We start from the raw sequence: 22118 nt of genomic DNA on the forward strand, positions 1-22118 counted from the left end.
GATTACCCCAGTTGTTGGGGAGGCCAATCGTATCATTCCAGCTGCTGGTTTGAGCACCAACCTAAGATTTAAACCTTTATTCTGCAGGTTTTAGGGCTAAAGTGACCATTTCCTTTATCCATCATGTCATCGGGGGACCTAAACCTTTTTCTTAAAAAAAATTCAAAGAACCAAATCACATCAAACATCAGCGAAAACCTGATTTGAGTTCTGCAATATTGGTATTTTGTTTAAACAGCCCCAAGCAATGAGATAAAAGGTAGTAACATAAATAAAGCTTCATGACCTGCACTGTTCTGCAAGCGAGACTTCCTTGGGCATTTTGGCTCAAGATATTTCAGAATATTCTCATTTAAGAAAACTTCCAATAACTGTGCCTGAAATAACACCACAAAAGCCATGCATATTTGAATAAAGCAATCTACATTTATTTATACAACTTTGCCAAGATTGGAATGAGAGATAAATAGAAGGCACAACCATACGCTTTACAATACAAACTAAACCAGAAAAAGTTTCTCTGCAATTTACAGTTTTAAAAAAAATTCACAATTCCAGAGGAAACGTATCTTGATGTCAAGTATGTCAGAGTTATCAATGTTTGTTTTTCCTGTTTAAAAAGTCCCACTGTAAAAGGAGATTCTTCCAATGATAAAAACAAAATGAGTTGAAAGAAAAAAAAACACATGAAGACTTACATCCACTGTATTAGTCCACTCCGGGTCTTAAAAGCACAGCAGCTCTGCAAAGGCAACTTCCCCCAGTATATTGTGTTGCATCTTATCATTACCAACCATCTAATTGTCATATTGGTTCCGGTCCGAATACTGATAGCACTGCGCCTCCTTTGTCAAAGTGGGCCAGCACTGTGCCGAGAGAGTATAGAAAGAGTGCTTTAAAAATTGCTGAGTGCCAGATTGAGTACAAATATTTCTGAACTTGGGTGTGTCTGTCTGTAAGAAAAAAAGCGAGGAAGTCTCCAATTTAAAAAATCTGCCACAAATTTCAGTCAGTAAGGGCCAACGAGTTCCAGGAGCAACTGTGGGAGGCAGCAGGTACTAAAATCCAGTTCACTCATAGCTGTTAAGTCACCCCAATCCACTGCAGTCAGAATCCTGTCTTCAAGCAAAAGATTCTGGTTTTAAAATCCGCTTTTTTTTTAGAAAACAAATAAAATTCTCAAATAGACAGGACGTGTGTTTTTTTTTTTGCGTGGGACGACGAGTTACAACACAAGTCGAGAAAAGAAAACAAAAAAAAGGCCATTTGCTGTACTGAAAAATGATAAATCTGTACAAGTCGAAATCACATTCCAAAAACAAAGCTGAATCACAAGAGCATGAGAGAACATTAGTACCGTCAGCTCACATCAATAACAGTGAGGGTACTTTCAGTGGCGTGGGCCTGAGAACCGAGGTTCTCCTTGTCCACCTCCTCTCCCAGCTCCTGGCCCAGGCTTCTGCGTCAGCCCTCCCCTGGACAGGCCGCCGCGGCCTTCCCGATCACGCATCATCCCTCCGCCAAGACCACCCCGGGGTCCGCCAGGTCCTCTTGGTCTATTGTCCCGGCGGTCGTCACCCCTGCGCTCCCCTTCACGGATGGGCCGGGTTTTCTTTTCCTCCACGTTTAAGCGGAGCTCTCCGCGGAATTTAATTGGCTGGAACCAAGAAAATAAAAACCCCAGGATCGTTAGCTTTGCCAAAAATGCGTCCGGGTTTTATTCGTGCAAAGACTGCCATCTGCTCAGATCAGTACCCAAGCAAGCAGAACACAGGTGCAGCGAGGAACGTGATTTCAGTGATGCAAGCCCTGGAACTGGCTCCTTGGTAGCGCTCTCGCTTCCGAATCAGAAGGTTGTGGGTTCAAGCCCCACGTCAGGATTTGGAATTGCATAATCTAACGTGAGACCCCTATGCAGAGATGCCGTCATTCAGACGAGACGTTAAGGTGGATGTCAGAGAATTTGAAAAGAGAAGTGAGTTTCTCCCAGTGTCCTGGCCAACACATGCCCCAAATAAAATTGGGTCAGTTACTCCAAGGCTGTTTGTGGGATATTGCAGTGCGTAACTGTTTGCAGCATTTCCCCCACAAAATAAACAATAATTCACTTTATAATATAACCCATGAAGCACTTTGAGACATCTCAATGATGTGTTAAGGTGCTACACTGAATACAAAGATTATTATTATTACCTTACTGCTCAAGATCTTCTGAACTGGCTCTGGATCATCAAACACCACAAAGCCAAAGTTGGGCAGTTTCCCTCCGCTACTTTTGGTATTAATACGGAGTTCCATAACATTGCCATAACCTAGATTTAAAAAAAACATTTTAATATGTTGGGGTGAAACAAAAGGTACAAAACACAAATGATATGCAATGTAAAACTCCCAGGAGTCAGTTTCTAACCTCAGTGTTCAGCAGACTGTTAAGAGGTACTCATGCTTTCCTCGACACTTGATATTACCTAAATGTCTTAGTTAGATTACAGACTCAAAATCACTTCATTTCCTGCATCATAAACATAGAAACAGGAGTAGGACCTACAGCTCTCCCCACCCCCAAGAGTGTTATGCCATTCTATAAGTTCATGGCTGATCTGTACCTCATTAAATTAGCTACCCTTACCCCATATCCCTTGATATCCTAACAAATATCCAATCACCCTGTGAATAGTTAGTGTGAATTTTCAATTACACCCAAGTACAATTAAACTGCTGTTAGACTTAACAAAACAAGCTGCCTCACAATGCGCGCATGCATGCACGTACGCTCACACACACGCACAAAAAAAACTGGAACGACAGGTTCAACCCACCTGAGAAAAACTCTTTCAGCTCACTCTCATCAATGTCATGAGGCAGGTTTCCAACAAACAACTGATGACTGTCTGGATATCGGATCGTGCGTCTGGGTTCCGTTTCACCTGGTTCATTTTCACTACGACCTGAAGTAAAATTAAAATCCTTTGTTTACACCCTTGCATATCGTTAAAACATTATGCAGGATAGCACCTTTATAACATGGGTTCACTATTATGCACTTCTGGCTTTCAGCATGGACTAGCCGCCCTCCCTGTGCTAAAAATGGCTGCTTTCTGGGTCACCAATGTCATTTCCTACGTTTGGTGTGCAGTCTGCAATCACAACTGATCTGAGATTCACACACGTAAATAGGCACTAGCCCCTGCATTTTAGATATTTACAAACGCATTCAAATTGTTTTTTTAAATATATACTCACTCACAGCTTTCAATAATACAAATGACACTAATCCTTGCATTTGATATAGTGCCTTATCGCATTTCGAGACGTCTCAAAGTACTACACAGGACATACTGCAAAGTGAACTGACTGTATATTTTGTGGGCGAAACGCGACAGGAATTGCGCACAGCAGTGTCCCACAAACAGTCGTGGATAGAGTGACCAAATTACAATTTTTTTTAATTACAGCATCATCTTAAACACGTTGGGGATGGATCTCTCACCTGGTCTGGGACCCCGTGGTGGCACTCCCTGCCGTTCTCTGATCCGCTGATCTCGAGGTCTCGGGGGTGGATTCTGTATTTCTGGCTTTGTCTCTGGTCTGGGCTAAAATACAATTTAATCACAATCTACTCTTTGCAAGTTACCGTATCCCTACAGTAAATCACAAAAACAATGAAATATTCAGTAGGAACAGCAAATATCATATACACATGCATAGAGAACATTGCCTGAAAAGCTGCTTAGTTCATACCCGAGGGGGACTTTATGAAGCAGGCTAGAGCCATAAAATAAGAATTTAAATTACTGAATTAGTGTGCATGTGTACGTGAGAAATGGCTTGAATTCCACTGGAATCAATCTGAGGCTAAAAATTAAATCATCAGTTCTACAGAGAGATCAGAGGTATAAAGCCGGTCCATTTCAGGCCAAAAAAAACCTTTCCAGAAAAGAAACATGGACTGCACACAGAAATATATATAAACAAGGTCAATTTATATTACTTAATTAACATACCGATTTTCACAATGGTGAGATGAGAGCAGGACCAAGTGTGCCTAGACATACATACAGACTAGCTAAATACATAGCCCTCTAAATTGTCAGCAGGTTAATCATTACCTGTGGTGTTGGGGCTTTGACCACATGAGGAGGAATTCCAGTGGTGGGGATAACGCCACTGGGTGGCAGATTCTTACTCGTGACTGAAGCCCAGGAGAACGTCTATGAAAAGACAATAGGTAATAAAAGATATGAACAGGACTAGACAATTCAGCGTGGTGTATCAGATCCTCCATTTTTAGACAATGGTTGATATGCAACTTAGTACCATGACTTACCCTTCCACTATATCTCATGATGCCTCTCGGCCTATCGTATATTCATTCAAAATATTTCAAATTTATCTAGTCAGAAACTCAGAACGAGGTTCTCCCTCTTAGATGCAGCAAGCATTTTTTGCTTCAGTTAGAATGTATAATATATTGAATAAGAGTCCTATGTTCAATACCGTACTCATTACATCAAATGATACAACAGCAGCAGGGTTAAGTCATCAACAACAACAAGATTACATTTGTATATTATATTGTAGTACATTATCAACAGTTAAGGGTATCAAAACCATTTACTTATTGGAAGATAAATCTACAGATCTTGTATTTTTCGAATGCCTCATCGCAACCACAGAACCTCTTAATGCAGTTCACAAATACTGTTACTCAAATAGTCACAACACTTCTTGACTTTTCTTAATCAGTTATTACTATTATTAATCAGGGCAACTTAAACCAAGTTGAAATATAAAGTGGACTGTGGAGCTACATAAAGTGAAAATGATCTTTCTCATACCCTGGAATCCTCTACTACTGGCGCTGGATCTGCAGGTGGAGGGGATGGAGATTTTAACACAGGCTCATCAGTAACATCTTCCTCCAGCACAGGCTCGGCTTTTACTTCCTCTACAGTTGGCTCCGGTTCTGCTTCTGATGGTGCAGCGTGTTCTTCTGAAGGCTCCTCAAGACCATTGCTGCAATAGGACAATTTGAGAAATTAGTACACCTCAAGACACATTCAAGTTGTCCATTCAATGCTGTTACCTTCATTAATCTAGTAGTACTAACGATGCATTTACTTTTTAAAAATGTTGGGACTGGTTAACTGGCTGCAAGGGTCCAGTCCAGTCCCGTAAATTCCCATACACTACTTTTTCAATATGAGCCAGCCAGGTGATTTTATATGAAACCTGCCTCTTTTCAGTACTAGATAGGGGGGAGGGGGAGAAAATACCTAGAAATGGGCAGAATGTTTCCTTTCTTAATTTCTCAACTGGATCTTCATCTATTGATTCCTCGTGCTCAATATCACCTCTTATCTCAATCACAATTTAGACATCTCTTCCACTTTAAGAAGCAGTTTCCTCTTTTGTGCTACGCTGCTTCCCTAAGCCTATGCCTAAGTGACATGGAAGATCTTCCAACTCTTGCAATCAGAAGGCACACGTAAAAGCCTAAAGAAAATGCTTCCTTCACAATCACAGCATTGCTTGGCTTCATTCACTCGTATATACTCTTTCCTCCTTCCTGCAATTCACTTGATGTTGAAATCAAGAACTATTGGACAATTTTCTACTCTAACTCATTCTGTCCCTGGGCCTCAAAACTGAATTCCTTACTTCCATTAGTTTATTCTACCTCCTGCCACTTTCATCACTATTCTTGTTTAATTTGCTCTTATCAACCTTTCAATCTCGGTGCTGCTACTGCAGGTCTTGGTCTTTCACCAGAGACTTTATTTGTGAAAAAAATTACAAATATTTACCTTACAGCCGGGTCATAGTAAGATCCACTGTCATCCTGCACAGCTTCTGGTGATGGTTGGCGCTCCTCATGTTCCTCTGCTTCCTCCTCAGACTCTGCAAAAAAGATTTTTTTTTAATCATGAAAATCTCCAGCAGAAATACAAACTTTAGAAAAAGTACAAGACCACAAAATAGGCTGATTTTATCTCCATTACCCTACATCTAAATAAGATTTCAAATACTGAACAGAATTAGCAAGCTAACTCGAGAAGATAAAAATTCAAACAGTGTAATAACACTGTGGTCTGAAATCAATGCCAGCCACATTGAAATTCTCTAGGAAAAGAATTTATGGAATAAATTGCTTCTGTGAACACAACAATAAAATCTCAAGCTCAATTTACCTTTTTAGCCTGCAGCTGGGAAATAGATGCAGTTGAGATCAATAATACCGCAGGAATTTCTGCTCTAGATCGCGGAACAAAGAAATGCCACCACCACAACATGTCCGAGTGTACTGAGATAGTTCACAAGTTAGAACCAAAGTCCAAAAGGGATGCTTTCTACTGGGCAAAACCGTGGGCAAGTTTCCTTACTCCACACAGAGCCTAATAATAATCCCTCCAAAACAAACAATAATAAATTGGTCATTTTCAATCCACGACTGTTTGTGGGACACTGCTGTGCGCAATTGGCTGCCGCGTTTCGCCCACAAATACACAGTCAATTTGCTTTACAGTATATTCTGTGGACGTTGAGAAGACTTGATAAGGCGCTATATCAAATGCAAGGATTATTATTATATTATTACATTGAGGAAAACTCCAAAGACAATGTTCCAGAATGCCAAGGAACATGGACTAATTCCACTGGTCTGTACAAAGGAATCATGGGGAAATATCCTTTACCTTGAAGCAAAATGCATCAGAACAAGCTGCCAGCCTATATGTTGAAGCTCAAAGATGTGTTCCAAGTTTGGTACAACTCTCAAAAACCTTCACAAGTCACCCAAACCCAGTCAAATATGAAGAAGTCAAATATATATGTAAACATGCCTTTGATGTGGTCACTTTGGATACTAGATTTGTTAATTTTTCAACAACATTTTAGTTTCCAAGGTTAAATTTGCATATACACGAGACATGAGGCAAGTGAATAATGTGGCTGCACTCCCTCATTTTCTGCTTACCTTCAGGTGGCTCTGTATCTGAGTCACCAAAGACTTCATCTTGGTAGCGGAAGATATCATTGTGGACATAAAACTTGTTTGCGACGGAGCCCTGTGAGAAAAAAGAAAAATAGTGAGAACAGGAAAACAAATGATCCCAATGATCATTAATAATCAGCTTTCCTCACTCAAAACAAACATTACTAGTTAAAAGCAGTTCCACAGTAGATATTTCTGAATTAAGAGGATAGAAAGTGAAAGTGAAAATTATCATGTGGTAACTAGAGAATAGTGAAATTGCCAAAATAACTAAACTGACCAGATCCGGTTCAAACTGTTTCTATTTCTACAGTGGGTAACAATTCTCCTTCAATTCAAATAGTGCTTAAATATAAAGCTGTAGAATAAATGTCAGGTAGTCATTTTAGGAGACTGTACTTTCTTCTGTATGCCAATTAAAATAGTTGATGCACTTCAAAAGAATCAAAGGGAACGGTATGATTTCAAGTATCATAATACCGAGCTCCCTTACCTCAGGTGCCAGGACAAACGTCTGCATGAAGCGTCTCATGGGTTGCCTGTTGTTGGAGAGCTCACCCATCACCTGCACTACTACTCCATCATTCAGCGTCGCATGAGCATCAACATGTCTGATCTTTGTGTGACAGTCACGGAACTGAAGGGACATAACCTTCTTGTGGATGTCCTGCAACAAAAATAGATTTTGAAATCAAATTCTAAGGCACAGAAGTTGATTGTCTGAATTTCCTGTGATCCATCAGCACCTTGGGACACCTTGTTTCCTGATCATACATACACCCGCACATATACATATTTCACCAGTCACTGGACAGGAGTCAGGATGAATCAGATCACCTGCAATTATGAATTATAAATTTATAAAACACTATCTTGTCTAAGATGAGTTAGCAGCACAGACCAGGAACTTTTTCCAATCTGTGTGCCTCAACACACCACAAACATGTTATGCTACACTGGATCTTTCCTCTTTGAAACAAAATTCTCAAACTGTGCTTATTGTTTTACAGATCAATTATGCTACAGGCATTTTAACATTTCTAATCATGTACAGCCTCTTCATATGGCATTTCACGTATCCAGTCCCAAGGAGCTCAATGGGGTTTATCTCTCATTACTTAATCCACATCTGCTGTTAAAGGTTAATGAATAGGTACAGGGCATTTGAAGGACATGTTACAGCAACTAGATGAGTATCCATAATGTTAACGGTATGACTGGACAAAGATAAAATGTTGCTCACAATAACAAACACTGATAGTAAAAAGCTACCAGAGTGTTATTTTGCAGTGACCAAAACAAATCCAAGGAATCAGAATCTGTTCAGCAGCAGGCTAATCAAGTAAAGGCACATTTAAGCTTCAGCATACAACTGACATGCTAAAGTTATCCTGAAACATATCCTCAAAGAAAATCTGGAGATTGGCTTGTCTGCCAGAGTATTTATAGCATAGAAAGTGCCACTCTGACAGAAAGGGTCTCAGTTTGGCATCAGAGCTCAACTTACAAAGAAGCTTATGAGTAGTAACTGATCCCATGTCCGCATTTAACATTCAACTACTGTACAAACAGCTGTGAATCATATACACTCACTCTTGTGTCCATTCAATTCAATTGTTTGCAGCTTGCATATACACTTCAATATGCATACGTTAGATACTTACCGCTTGCCCATACACTGCATCAGCTGGTTCTCCACTTGAATTCAAACCTCCATGAACATATGAAGAATTCTTTCCATAAAACCTACAACATAGAAATGTTTATGGAACACCCATTTTAAAAAGAAAAGAACATCAGAGAGAGGATTTGTCAAGTAGAATACCACTTTCCCTCCGTCACATATATTGCTTAAATTTATATTGTATGGTATTTCTCAAACTTTGGTAGCTACCGCATGAACAGCAATGTTCTTGTACATTATTGATCTATTGATGTGGTTTCAAGTGGGGAAAGAGAGGAACGAATGGCAATAAATGTGTCAACTCCAAACACATTATGCATTGAAATTGTGTTGAAAAGAACAGCAAGTTTCTTTCATTCATCTGAGATTCAGCGACAGTGACAGATCCAGTTTTCCTGCTCTGGTTACAAGTTCTGGTCTCAATATTATTTTCATTTCATATAACATTCGAACTTCCTATACTGCTGACAATATTACCTGCAAGAAGTCGCCACTTGAGAACGAACAAGATGTTCGCATCAATTCAGTCTTACTGCATTGTAATATTAAAAAAGCATATTGAAACTTTTCGAAACCCATGTAAAATGTCAATCGAACTAAAAAAATACAAAATGCCTACGCAAGTAACAAAATACAAAAGGAATATACACAATACCCCACTCACAATGGCATTAGTATTCTGAATGTATTGTGTATAATGGAAAAACAATTACTACCCGCAACTGAATTGGATGCCATATCCTCTACAAAGAAGAATTTATCATTTTGTAAAAATGTTAGTAGCTCCAGGGACAATCGTTCAGAAACCAATTCTTGTTGGTTATTCTGCTGAATTGTAAATTTTCATCAAGTATATGTAAGATGACATTACACTCAAAGCTCACATTCGTGTATACATCATCATAATAGAAATTTGACTAACAAATGTAATGTGTTAATTAGTATCATAGTAGCAAGTGTATTGATTTATAAACAGACTGTAATTTCAGTGAATACGTTTTCTCAAATTTCTAATTCTGCTGAGGTCCTTAAGGGAGCTCATTATAACTAAGTAAAATATATAACGGCCACAAAAAAGAGAATGATACTGTATAGAACCTCCTAAACACCGGAGATCCAGAATCCTGACTTACCTGTGTAAAAAGTCAGGGGCCTGGTTTAGCAGTGTGTAATACTGCCTCACAAATTCCCGCCCTACAAGCAGGGGACTTGGCTTCTCCATCACCATCTCTTTGGTCACCCGAGTTGCTGTAACAAACATTTTAAAAACACAAGAGTAAGTACATCGGTAAAATAAGTCATTCAACTTAAAACTGTAACGAAGAAAGCAAATGGCAGTACTCGGGCATCCAAAAAGTGCAACAAAGGTTCATAAAACTTGAAAATGTATTTTGATTTGATAACCCCCCCAAAAAATTCCAACTTTGATAACTTCAAATCTACTAAATCCTAACCACAGTACTGCCTCCATCCCCAGTAATTCTATATTTTATAAAAGGACTAAGTCGTGATGCAGTGAGAAAAACATTGACCTTTCACATTGGGACCTCAATAAGTCTAATAAGGTCTAATATTGACGTTAGGCCAGTTAATTGAAATTGGAAAGTCATGTTGTGATTGTGGTACTGGGGGGAAGGGGGAGGTAAAGAGAGCCACAGCATGAAACATCTTCCAATTTGGCACCAAATTAATATCAGTGATCAGCGGATATGGGAAACACTGACTGCATGTGGGACAGACATTGCTGTGGGCAAATTGGCTGCCACATTTACCTGCAAAATATACAACTCACTACACTTTACAGTAAAGCCTCTGTAATGGTTTGAGGTGTCCTCCTGACTTGAAAGGCACTATTATCAAATACAAGAATTATAATTGTTTTCCTCCCCCTGGATGCTGTAGAAAGCATCTCACTTCGTTGCACTCGAACCCATTTGGTCAAGGATACAAAACTGTCCGGTAACTTACCAACTAGTACCAGCCCAATCATGAGAGGGCTTTAATAGTTTAATGCACCATTTTCTAAGGTACTCCTTTTGTGGGATACAGCTAAACCAGCCATGCCTCCAGGTCAGGTGGAGTAACTGATGCAACAGTAAGCCCATTGTGTCTCATCGTAACGCCACACACACTGGGGGAAATGGGGGCTTGAACACACAGTTGTCATCTGTTCAAGCCTCTTCAATGTGGCAGTCTCAATAAAGCAGCTGTAATTTTTTTTAAAATTCTAACCAATAGCTCTATGAACGCAAGAACTACTAGTGGTAGTGGTGGTAGCATTGTCCCAGAAAGGTATGCTATTATTTGTAACACTAGCCATACAAAAAAACTCAACCCTATTTTATTTATAGGGATCTCTCCAGATTTACTGGTAGTTTTTCTTGGCATCCTCTTGTATAGCGGGTATGCTACTTTTTAAAAGTTTCACGTTACACCACAATTTCTTCACGTTCTACTGGAAAACCTTCATTTTTCTACTGAAGGCCTTGTTATGTCCGTACTGTAATCGGTGTGCAATACATTTTTCCTCAACAGTTCTTGGTACATGTCTCAATGATTATTCACTGAATATGTTAGGATTCAACACAGAGCTAGAATTACAATGTTACTGGAATTTCTAAACATTTGTAAAGCGCCTTCCAACGTCGGGGCGGGGGGACATCCCAAGGTGCTGCACAGTCAGGGATTAGGGCACGAGTGGGGGGGGGGGGGAGAGGGGAATAAGCATTCATTATGAGAGAGATGAACAGAACAGCCTATTCTATACAAATGTGTGCGAAAAGGTGTGTGTGGGGGGTGGATGACCTCAGTGGGTGGAGGGATGAGTAACAGCCCGAGGTGGGGGGGGGGCATGAATGACTTCGGAGTGTGTGTTTGTTGGGGGGTAGTCAGTGAGTGAGTATTTTGGGAGGGGGGGAGTAATGGAAGGGTCTCAGTGGGTGGGGCAATGAATGGTCTGGGGTGGGTGGGTGTGTGTGTTGGGGACGGGAGATAGCCACAGTGTGAGGGAGATAGAGAGAATATTCTAGATGCGGGGGGGGGAGGAATGGCCTCTCTGAGTGTATGTGGGGGGGGGAATTGGCCTACATGTGTTTGGTGGGTGTGAGTGTGTGTGTGGGGGGAGAAAGAGAACGGCCTCTGGTGGTGTGTGTGTGTGGGGGGGGGGTCTGGATGTGTGTGTGCGTGTGGAGGAGCGGGGGGGGGGGGGGTGGGGGTGTTGGTTGGGGTAAGGCCTGCGAGTGCGGGCACGTGGGGGAGAGGAGACGCGGCGAGAGGGCCGGGAACCCGGGCCTCTCCCTCCTTCCCTCCCTCCCTTCCCAACCAACAGTGGGACAAAGGCCCTGACGGGCGGGCGGGCGGACGGGCACACGCTGCTGGCGGGTGGGGGAGAAGCAGCTACCGGGGGGGGGAGGGAGGGGGGCACCGAGAGCCGCACGAGTGACGGAGAGAGAGAGAGAGAGAGGAGAGAGAGTGGGAACGAGAAGGGGTTCGTTCGAGAAGAGGGCCGTGGAGGAGGGGGGAGGGGGGAGGGAAGAACCTCATCCGAGACCGGAGAGGGAGGGGAGGGAGGGAGAGTGTGGAGGGGCCCCCGAGCAGGGGTGTGGGTCACGGCGTTACCCCCCCCCATTCCCCCCCCCCACACGCGCGCCCCCGCTTTTTACCCGCCTCAGCTCCTCGCTGGTCCCGGCGCCGCGGCTGCGTGACTGACTGACTGGACTGGGACTGGACGTGACTGACAGCAAAATGGCGGCTCGGGCCCAGCTTCAGCCTTCTCCCCCCCCCCCCGCCTCCACCCCACCCCCCCGCCCGCCCCCTCCCTCGCGCGCCAAACCCCTTTTACCCGCCCCTCCTCCCATCAGCTTTTCCCTCCGGCGGGTGGGCACTTACCGCAGGAATCCGGGGGCGGGATGGTGTGGGGGTGGGTGGGGGGAGAACCGACTGAGGTGAAGCAGTGACCGAGGAGGGGAGGGAGGGAGGGAGGGAAGGGGGGGGGGTTAACCACTCTGGGCTTCAATCAATCGGCCGCCGATAAACAAGGCGCGCGCGAGAGAGAGAGAGAGAGAGAGAGCGCGAGAGAGAGAGAGAAGGACCCGCCGCCTCGCGCACCCCAACCTGCTGCCTGGCCGCCGCTCTGACGGACAGCGGCCCCGGGCCAATCGGAGGCCGCCCCCGCCCCCGCTGGCGCGCGTCACGGGGCCGGACGGCCAACGGCCGGGCGGCGGCGGCGCGGGGGGGCGGGGCCACGACGCGCGCCCGCAGCACTTTAGATGGACCGGGAGGCCTCGAGGACCTGCTGGGGAGCGGCGGAGACCCCGTAGAGGGAGGGAGGGGGGGGAGGGACACACACACACGGCGGGGAGGGGGCGGGGCTAACTGGGATTGATGGACAGCTCCAGTGTGGGGAAAGGGGGAGGGTCTCGTGTTGGGAAGGGAAGGGGGGGGGAAGGGAGGCAGAGGGGGGCAAGGAGGGGGAGTTGGGGGACAACTGGAGTAGGGGGGAAGGGAGGGGCAGGGGGGGAGGTGGGGGAAGGGAGGGGGCAGGGGAGGTGGGGGACAAGGGGGGTGGGGGGCAGGGGGGAGGTGGGGTCAAGGGGGGGGGGGTCAAGGGGGGGGAGGTGGGGTCAAGGGGGCAGGGGGGGAGGTGGGGTCAAGGGGGAGGTGGGGGGGCAGGGGGGGAGGTGGGGTCAAGGGGGCAGGGGGGAGGTGGGGTCAAGGGGGGTAGGGGGGAGGGGGGGGGGGGGGGGGCAGGGGGGGAGGTGGGGTCAAGGGGGCAGGGGGGGGAGGTGGGGTCAAGGGGGGTAGGGGGGGAGGTGGGGTCAAGGGGGGGGTGGGGGTCAAGGGGGGGGGGAGGTGGGGTCAAGGGGGGGGAGGTGGGGTCAAGGGGGGTAGGGGGCAGGGGGGAGGTGGGTCAAGGGGGCGGGGGGGAGGTGGGGTCAAGGGGGGTAGGGGCAGGGGGGGTGGGGTCAAGGGGGTAGGGGGGGGGGTGGGTCAAGGGGGCAGGGGGGGGTCAAGGGGGGTAGGGGGAGGGGGGGAGGTGGGTCAAGGGGGCAGGGGTGAAGATAGGGGGAAAGGGGGGACGATAGGGAGCAAGGGGGGGGGGGGGGGGGGGGAAGGTAGGGAGGAGAGGGAAGGGGGGGGTGTGGGGGAGCAGGAGGGGAAGGGTGGGGGGTAAATGCTTCTCATGAAGGTGCTTTCAGGGGGTTTAAAAGTTTTTTTTAAAGTGTTTTTTTTTAAAAAAATAAAAACTCGGGAGATCTTTTTTCTCCGCGGTGGGTTTTTTTTTGGGGGGGGATTTAAAATAAACAACCCCCCCACCCACCCAAAAAAAAAGTTTTCCGCGCTGTATCGTCGTCTGCTCGGAAGCAAGCTTCGCGCTCGACGTTGGCGTTTGCCCGTCGCGCGGCCGAGGACCCGCGTCGCGCGACGTTGAGCCCGTACGGTCCAGGCTCACGCCGTCCCTGGTGGAGCTCCATCCCGCAACCCCTTCGCTTCGCTCCGCTCCCTCTTTTGCCTCCTTCGAGGCACGACTCGAGACCCTACTTTTTGACCGCGCCTTCAGCCGCCCTCCAACCCTCATTCCCAACCCTGCCCCCCCCCCCCCCCCCACCCCCCCACTGCGCTCCGGTCCTGATCTCCGACTATTCAGCGCCTTAGGAACGTCCTCCCGACATGAAACACCGTGTGTCCTTCACAGTGTGTTCTGCGAAGCGCGTTGAGACGTCTCAATAAGGCGCTATATCAAACGCAGGCATTATTACTCAGTGCTTTGAGGGTGTTGGGATTTTCTGGGCACTATTGGAATACGAGGCTTATTATTTGATGAAGCATAAAACAAGCGGATGTCTGACTTCTGATTCTGCTCTCCCAAAAAAAAAAAGAGTTACCAATCCTTTTTTGGATTACCGGGACATTTCCTCACTTCACAGATGGTTTTAACAGGACATTGGAACGATTTTAAAACAATAAAACTCAACATCCAGCCACATATCGCTGCTACATTGCCGCTTAAATCTTTCAACGTACTTTAAACTAACTACATCTTGCCTTGTTGCAAATGCAAGAAGATCGATCCCTCGTGCAGATCGAGAGGTTAATAAAAAATCAGTTAGTGTGCATTCGGTGCTTCGTGATGAATACTAAAGAACAGGCCGCAGATTTGCCCAAATCAGAAATCAGATTAGCAGGACTACCAGAGAAGATGTGGGTCCAATAATGGGGTCCAATCTGTGAGATTTGCAGATGAGTTTGAATATTGCAGCTCCTGAGTGTGTTTTGCGATCGACCTTCTGGGGTACCACTTGGATCCTGACTTAAGATGACTTGAAAGAGATTGGCGTTCCATCGGAGTTTCACAGGCGCCTGTAACATATTCATCAGAGTTTCACAGGCTTGAAGTTATTACCGCGTTAACAAATTCGCTCGCTCAGTTTGCACAATACTCTCTTGTGGAAGACAGAAACGTAGCTAGCATTTAAGAAATGATACGCCCTTTAATAAATTAATAAGCAATCGAGAGCTGTTTAAAACTAAGATGTTGCCCCAGGTCAGTAACTCAGCTTTGGTTACAGTTACTATGGCGACAACAATAATAATCAATTAATGACCCGTAACCTGAGGTTTTCGGATCATATATCCTCGTCATCAGATTTACTTGATTCACTAGATGTCTGAGTATGGGGAGCGCTTACCACCTGGAGGCTTTGAGGAAACAGCATGTTCTTGACAGGAAATCTGCGATCCTCGCAGACAAAGTAAGAAGGGGCCTTGGAATCTTAAAAGACAATGTGAATTCAAGTCAAAAATGGAGGGACAACTCTGCGCAATCCTAGACAGATCCAAGCTGTATTCGTGTTAAACTAGTTTAGATTAAAGGATTGTGGATATACTGAAGAATGCCATTACACTCCCAAGCTTACATAGATAAACTATCTACAGTGACAGTTGAAGAAAGTACGTACTGTAATTCCAATTGATGTTGATGCACTATATGGATGAATGAGGCAGTGAATGAAGACCTTTGGTTTGATCGGAGCCTTGACAGCACCGGCGGTGATGTGGAATGAGATAGAGCAATCAAACAAACACTCTACGACTAAGAACGCACAATGTGTGCATGCCCTGCAAGTCATTAGCCCCATTGGATCTGATGTATGAAGAAATACTAGTAGCATTGCATATATTGCAATTGGAAACAAGTATTGAAAAGCGTATCCATTATGTCATTTCGATCTGAAAATAGATGAAAATCTGTCAAAAAGATACAGGAGGGAGGAATTGGGATTTGAGTTTTACACTCAAAGCAAACTTTTCGAGTTCACGTGCCAAGTGATTCCATAGACAATCCCAACCCTGCGATCTTTGCAACAGTCATGATAGATTAATATTAATATTTAAGGCTTAATATAACTGAAGTCTTCCAACATCTAAGTCAAATGGGCATTCTTGTCTGGACAGTGAAGTTGAAAGGCATTATGCATTGTGTTGAGTTCAATCTTCTTTTCAGTTAAGATTATAATTCACTCCTTCAAGGCTGTTGATGGGATTTGCAGGGCACAAACTGCCTGCCGCGTTTGACTAAAAATACAGTCGTTACACCTGAGAGCAATTACCTGTGAGACAGTTCGAAACATTCAGTGGAGCTGTACCAATGCAATGGTTATTATTAATTAGCTGCTTTGCAAATCGGTCGTCAGTTTACTCCTAAAATCTGGTTTTGGAATATCAAAAACTGGAACCTAGCGTGCCTTTATATTCAATGAGATCTCATTTGTATGTGTGTGTTTGTATAAGTATGTATTCTGTGTACACAGAAGGAATAGTCTATGCACCAGGTCATTATTACTCCACTATATAAACGCGGGTTGTTGTGTCTGGTATAAAGAAGAAATCTGCTTTTGGCCTGGGATTTCGTTATGCGTTCCAATAGCTTTTTTCTCATTCCACTTATCTTCTTCTGAAAGAAACGTCTAGAGCATGCCTTCAGAACTAGAAAACAAAGCCCCTCTCATGGTTTGGAGGAAATTAGTCAGAGGTCTTCAGATCACAAGCTCCCAAACTCTTCAAAGATGCAACAATTCAAGAAGCCTGAAACCATTAATCCTGTTGAAGAGTCAGAAAGGTAAGAGAACAAAGAAGATGAAGGGATAAAATGGTGGAAGTAATTGATCCAATGATCCGATGTTAACGTGAACAGCGCATTTTAAACCTCTTAATCTCATTTAAGTTTCTCATGTTTGTAAATCTTCTCTGTCTATGTAGAGATTTTGCAACAGCTGCCTTCACGGAAGGGTTTCCAATGGATCCACCGGAATATCAGCCGTACAGGTTACACCACCTCAGGAAGCAAGCGAAAATCCTCAGGGATCATGGCTTGGTAATGGGAGAATGGCCGAAATTCAAATAATTTACGAGATTGACTCCCTCACTTCTTACTCGAGACAACACCCCACTCTGATCAAAACAGCCGTTCAACTTCCATCTCGGAAATCTTTCGCACGAAAACAAAGAAATAACAGGACATAGCAGGACTGGAAAAGCACCTCCTCCCTGTGATCTCAAATAACCCTTTCTGCAGCTAGACTTTTTTTGTTGAAAATAAGTTATTTGGATGGCTCAAGAACACACAGGGAAGAAATTTTACCCACGTCTAGATTTAGTCTGTCTTCTTAGCATTTCAGAGCATCCAGAACTTGGCAAAGCCTTCATCGGTTTTTAACTAAGTTTATTTTAAGAACTAATGCAAATCGACTTCTCCTTTAAGATCGAATTCAAAAGTTTGTCATATTCTGCACACTTCCAAAAATGCAACACAAATCTAGACCCGGGTGGAATTTATCTTCACACAAATGTGAATGATCACCATCTTGGACATTTAAAATAAGTCTTTTTTTTTAAAAAAAAAGCCTTGTTTTTAGAACATTTATTTGTGATTTAGATTATCAGTAGCATTTGTGGAAGGTATTGGATGTAATCATAAATGGCTTCAAATGGATCATTAAAAGGGAATTAATATCTGCTGATGATTAAGGAGGATGAAATCTGCGGAACAAGACAACTGAACCAAGTGAAGAGCATCAAAGCAGTTAGTAGACAGAATGAAGTGTGTTCACTAAAGCATGTATTCAGTGTGAATATGAAAGTGCCAAGTAAAGGGAGTAAGTTTTGTTGCCTAAGGAATTGAATCTCTATTACTTCTTAATTTTCTAGAAACACCTACAAATCCGAAATTCTTCATTCATGAAGTCCAGTTTGTGTGGGTATTTGGCGCAGCGATGTGATCTTTCATTTCTTGTATTATATGGCAATGCCACTAGAATTTCTTACCTCCCCTCCCTGATCCCATATGATTAATAGTCACATCTAATTGCTGTGATTGACTGCTCGTCAACCCAAAATAATAATAATAATAATAATAATAATCCTTGCATTTGATATAGCGCTTTTCACGTCGGGAGGACGTCCCAAAGCGCTTCACAGAACAAAACGCTCACAAAAGTTGAGCGTTTAGATCTTCGTGGTTCTCCTGACCAAAATGTTTCTTTGAAGCTTCAGAAGAAAGCGATCAACAGCGAAAGCGAAACCGTGAAACCTTAGGAGGCATGCAAGGGGCGACATGGGGAGTACGAGCACTGGCACAAACTAGTTGGGCCAAATGGCCTGTTTCGTCTTGTATCGGTCTATGTCATCTGGGCTGAGATGAAAATGGTGGGAAGGTGCTCCAAACCTTGAACTGCTGTAAATAAGACCTCGATTTCAGTAACACGTTAGAATCTATCCCAGACAATGCTAGAAGCTCACATAGAGGGATTATTAGCGTCCACTACACCATAGGAAATGAGTGGAGTTAATATCGGTTATTCAGAATGTTTCTCCCTATGTCTTCTCTTGACCTTCAGTTCGGTCTGTCTGCCTTTCTCACTGTCAGCCTGTCATTCAATTTCTGCTCCAACTTCCTGCTTCTCTGCATCGGTCTCAGTCAGCTTGCTTGTCTTGTGGGTCTGTGTCTGACATCCCCTGTCAGTCTCTCTCTTGTGTATGTGCCGCTATTGCATGGCACTATGCCACTTCCCCACATAGGAGGTCTAAAGTGATACAATTCAGCTCAGTCAAGGACACATGATGGACATCCTTAGGACGTGAACTGACAGCTTCGAATCGGTCACGAGTTTCTTAAGCATGTGAGGTCGCTCTGTATTTGATGGGTTTTTTTTTGCTGCTATTATTGTGATGTGCACCTCATTTCACTTTAACACTTCAGTTGTTGGCACTTTGGGTGTTTTTCTTCAGAACTATCGGGACCAAACTTGAGTGAATGTTACAAGAAATTCATATTTTTTTCACCAATTTCACTTGTGCTGATGATCTGAATCATGGCCTCAGCAACCCTTCCTGGTAACCTGTTCCGCTCATTGAATGAATATTTCTTGGTGTCTGTCCTGAAATTGCCCTTTGCAACCATAAACCTGTGTCACTTTCCCTCACCTCCTTCAAAGCCCATCTCAAGACCCTCCTCTTTGGAATTGAGGATGAAATTATAACCCAAGAATGACACTCAAGTCCAACATTGTACCTGCGGACAGACACCTAGTTGGGGGAATTTCATGGTGTTGCTAATTGACCAGTGATCGCTCGGTGCTCCTGTACAATGACAAAACGACACAGACGTCAGTACCAAAGCAAGAGGATGAGCCTTGGAATGAACAAACATAACAAGCCTTTGAGAAGTGGTTTTCCAGTAACACGTGTGCTTCTGCACCAGGGGGCAGCATAGTTGTGGGTTCAGTTAAACACTGAAACTTTGGATTAATTATGAGAAAGAACCGAGTTTCCTGTTAAAGTTGATCCAACGCTCAGGCTGAAGTAGTTTCAAAACTTCCAGCTTCTGTCCACGAACTAAACCTTAAACGCAGCCAATCAGCAAGTTTACTGAACATTGGAAACATTTCAAAAAAGGTATTGGGTTTTTCGTTGTCTGTTTATTCTAAGCATCACCAACTTTCTCCCCGCAACAACAACAACAAGTGCTTCTCTTGGTCCTTGCCGTTGGCTGACTGTCACAGAAAGACTTGGAGAAATAGCGTGTGTGACAGAGCTTCTGCATATTTCTCGTGCCCTTCGTTGCACAGTTGGCGGCCGCTCTTTCAGCCACTGCGCCCCGAAACTCTGCAACACTCTCCCTCAATCACCTCGCCTTGCCTCGTCCTTCCACGTCTTCAAGTCGCCCCTGAAGACCTTCCTCTTCAAACGTGCCTACGGTCGCCTCCCCTGCCCCTTTCCCCCTGAAGCTCCTGCAGTAGACCCCCTGAGCTATTGATTTGTGTGCATTGCTGCTTTCGCCATCTGACTACCTGTCTCCTCACTCTTGATACAAGCTCGGCTGTAGATTGAAAGTTCTCCCGCTGTACTGTTTGGCAGCCGAACATGCATAACAGGGTTATTCAACAGATGACTTATCAACAGCAGCTTAGTGAAGCCAGTGGGAATATCACATTACAGAGGAATGTTCGGGCCTGTAGAATATCACTGCAAAGGCGAATAGATAAGCATTAGCAATAGAGTCTGAGCTTTAAGGTCATACAATACACAAACCAGCACTCCCACTCAGTTAACAAACTTGAAACAAGCCTCAATTGCTCACCACTTGTTTAACACTCCACAGAAACCATATTTTACACTAAATCGTTTAATGATCGCTGCGTTAAATCACTGTGAAGTTTAGATTCCTTTCTGTTTTGAGCTAGGTTTCGCAAGCAGACTAGAGCAAACTTTTATGAGCCTGATGTTGGCAGTGATATGGGGTTGCTGCAAGTTCATTATTTCTGGGAAGCTGTATTTGGAAGGAATAAAATAAAACAATTGGAAATAGCATAGTGTACATCTTGAAAATCACAACCTTAATCCGGTGTAAATATTAATCGGACGTTGTGGAGCAGTTAAAAGCCNAAAAAATCAACAATAACAACAAATTGCATTTATATAGCACCTTTCACATTGGAAGGACGTTCCAAAGTGCTATTTGTCAGACTATATAGAGCTGCTCACTACTAAAATTATACAGGGGGACTCACTGTGCATATTATGTCTTATAGAGGTTCTCACTGCTATACCAGATTCTACAGAGGTGTTCACACCTAATAAGACTGTTGCATTCCCTCAAAGCTTTTTCCAACAGTCAAGCCATTTGGCCTTCTGGTTCCTTTTACATTTCAAAACCAACATAAAGTCAAAATACCGTGTTTCAATTGATTCATTCAGTGCAGGACGTGGAAAATCTGAAATGAGAAACTGCTTTAAAATAGGTAACATTGAGCAAATGCCACTTATAAGCCGGAACACTGATGTAATCTAATTTTAAAAAATCTGCCACTGAGGAAGAGTCTAAGGTCTCCAAGACACTATCCCCGTGTGAAGGGCTTTATATAAAGCCAAGTTGTTGCTGTTGATGTTGAATGATTGAACACTTTCCCATCAATTTGTCGGATGTACCGTTGGAAGACAAATTAGGAGCTCCTGAAAAAAAAATTCTTTTAAAGTTCTTTGGCTTCATTCCGCGAACTGTCCAAATGCAGCTTCGTAATTACGAACTGCCAAAGCAACTTACTGAGGAAACATGACATGCCTTGGCTTGTTTTTCTCTTGCAATGTTTCCAAACTTTGATAAGTTTCCTGGTTGAAGGGCTCAGCTGGGGAATAGGTCCGCTGACTGATTGCAGTAGCTCGTTGCGTTGGAAACACTGAGAGAAAGTCACTTGAACTACATCAGCCAGCAGCTAGTTCTGAAAGGTTACTGCATTAATCGGTCACTGACTGACTGCTAACTTTGACTAAATAGGCACTAACTTCAGTTTGAGCAATGCTAAAGTAAATCTACCAGGGAAAACCAACCCACTACCTCACCTGTCACTGAATTAAATCATTTAGTGAGAGGGAAGCTGCAATGTTTCTTGTGATAATAACCCTTCATTGTCCAGCGCCTAGGGATGCCCTCCTGGCGTGAAAGGCGCTATATAAATGCAATTTGTTGCTGTTGATAACAGTCACTATACTTCACAGTATATTCTGTGAAGCGCTTTGAAACGTCTCGACGATGTGATAAGGCGCTATATGGAATGAAAGCATTATTATTATTATTAACGTCTTGTGAAGTCCTGTAGCTCAGTGGTTAGAGCGCTCGCTTTGCAAGCGAGAGACCTGAGTTCAATTCCAGGCAGAGGGCGAAACCTTGGGCAAGTTTCCTTACTCCACACAGAGCCTAATAATAATCCCTCCAAAAAACAAAAACAATAATAAATTGGTCATTTTCAATCCACGACTGTTTGTGGGACATTGCTGTGCGCAATTGGCTGCCGCGTTCGCCCACAAATATACAGTCAATTCACTTTGCAGTGTGTTCTGTGAAGCGCTTTGGGACATCCTCCCGACGTGAAAAGCGCTATATCA

General features: G+C 44.0%; 1 protein-coding gene across 4 annotated transcripts; it reads right to left on the reverse strand.

The window, feature by feature from the left end:
- Positions 1-406: 406 nt before the first annotated feature.
- Positions 407-12803, reverse strand: LOC103184137 (GTPase activating protein (SH3 domain) binding protein 1). Of its 4 annotated transcripts, none has more exons than XM_042339987.1 (12): positions 12786-12803; positions 9812-9926; positions 8659-8740; positions 7488-7661; positions 6977-7067; positions 5808-5901; positions 4839-5016; positions 4110-4211; positions 3491-3593; positions 2820-2948; positions 2194-2312; positions 407-1657 (listed from the first exon to the last, which is right to left on the reverse strand). In XM_042339987.1, exons 2-12 carry the CDS (start codon positions 9904-9906, stop codon positions 1391-1393), a joined length of 1434 nt encoding a protein of 477 aa, XP_042195921.1. In that variant the 5' UTR covers positions 9907-9926; positions 12786-12803; the 3' UTR covers positions 407-1390. The 4 variants fall into 4 exon arrangements, with proteins under 4 accessions (XP_042195921.1, XP_042195920.1, XP_042195922.1 ...); XM_042339986.1 differs by lacking the exon at positions 12786-12803 and adding an exon at positions 12567-12586; XM_042339988.1 differs by lacking the exon at positions 12786-12803 and adding an exon at positions 12341-12459.
- Positions 12804-22118: the final 9315 nt, after the last annotated feature.

This window comes from Callorhinchus milii, unplaced genomic scaffold (genome assembly GCF_018977255.1).
Source record: "Callorhinchus milii isolate IMCB2004 unplaced genomic scaffold, IMCB_Cmil_1.0 Scaffold13, whole genome shotgun sequence".
Classification (NCBI taxonomy): domain Eukaryota; kingdom Metazoa; phylum Chordata; class Chondrichthyes; order Chimaeriformes; family Callorhinchidae; genus Callorhinchus; species Callorhinchus milii.

Coding starts and splice junctions, on each gene's coding strand:
- LOC103184137 (XM_042339987.1), bottom strand. CDS start 9,906: ATGGTGATGGAGAAGCCAAGTCCCCTGCTTGTAGGGCGGGAATTTGTG. Junction 7,662..8,658: donor ATGCAGTGTATGGGCAAGCG/GTAAGTATCTAA, acceptor TTTTTGTTGCAG/GACATCCACAAGAAGGTTAT. Junction 2,313..2,819: donor GCTGAAAGAGTTTTTCTCAG/GTGGGTTGAACC, acceptor TTTTAAATCTAG/GTTATGGCAATGTTATGGAA.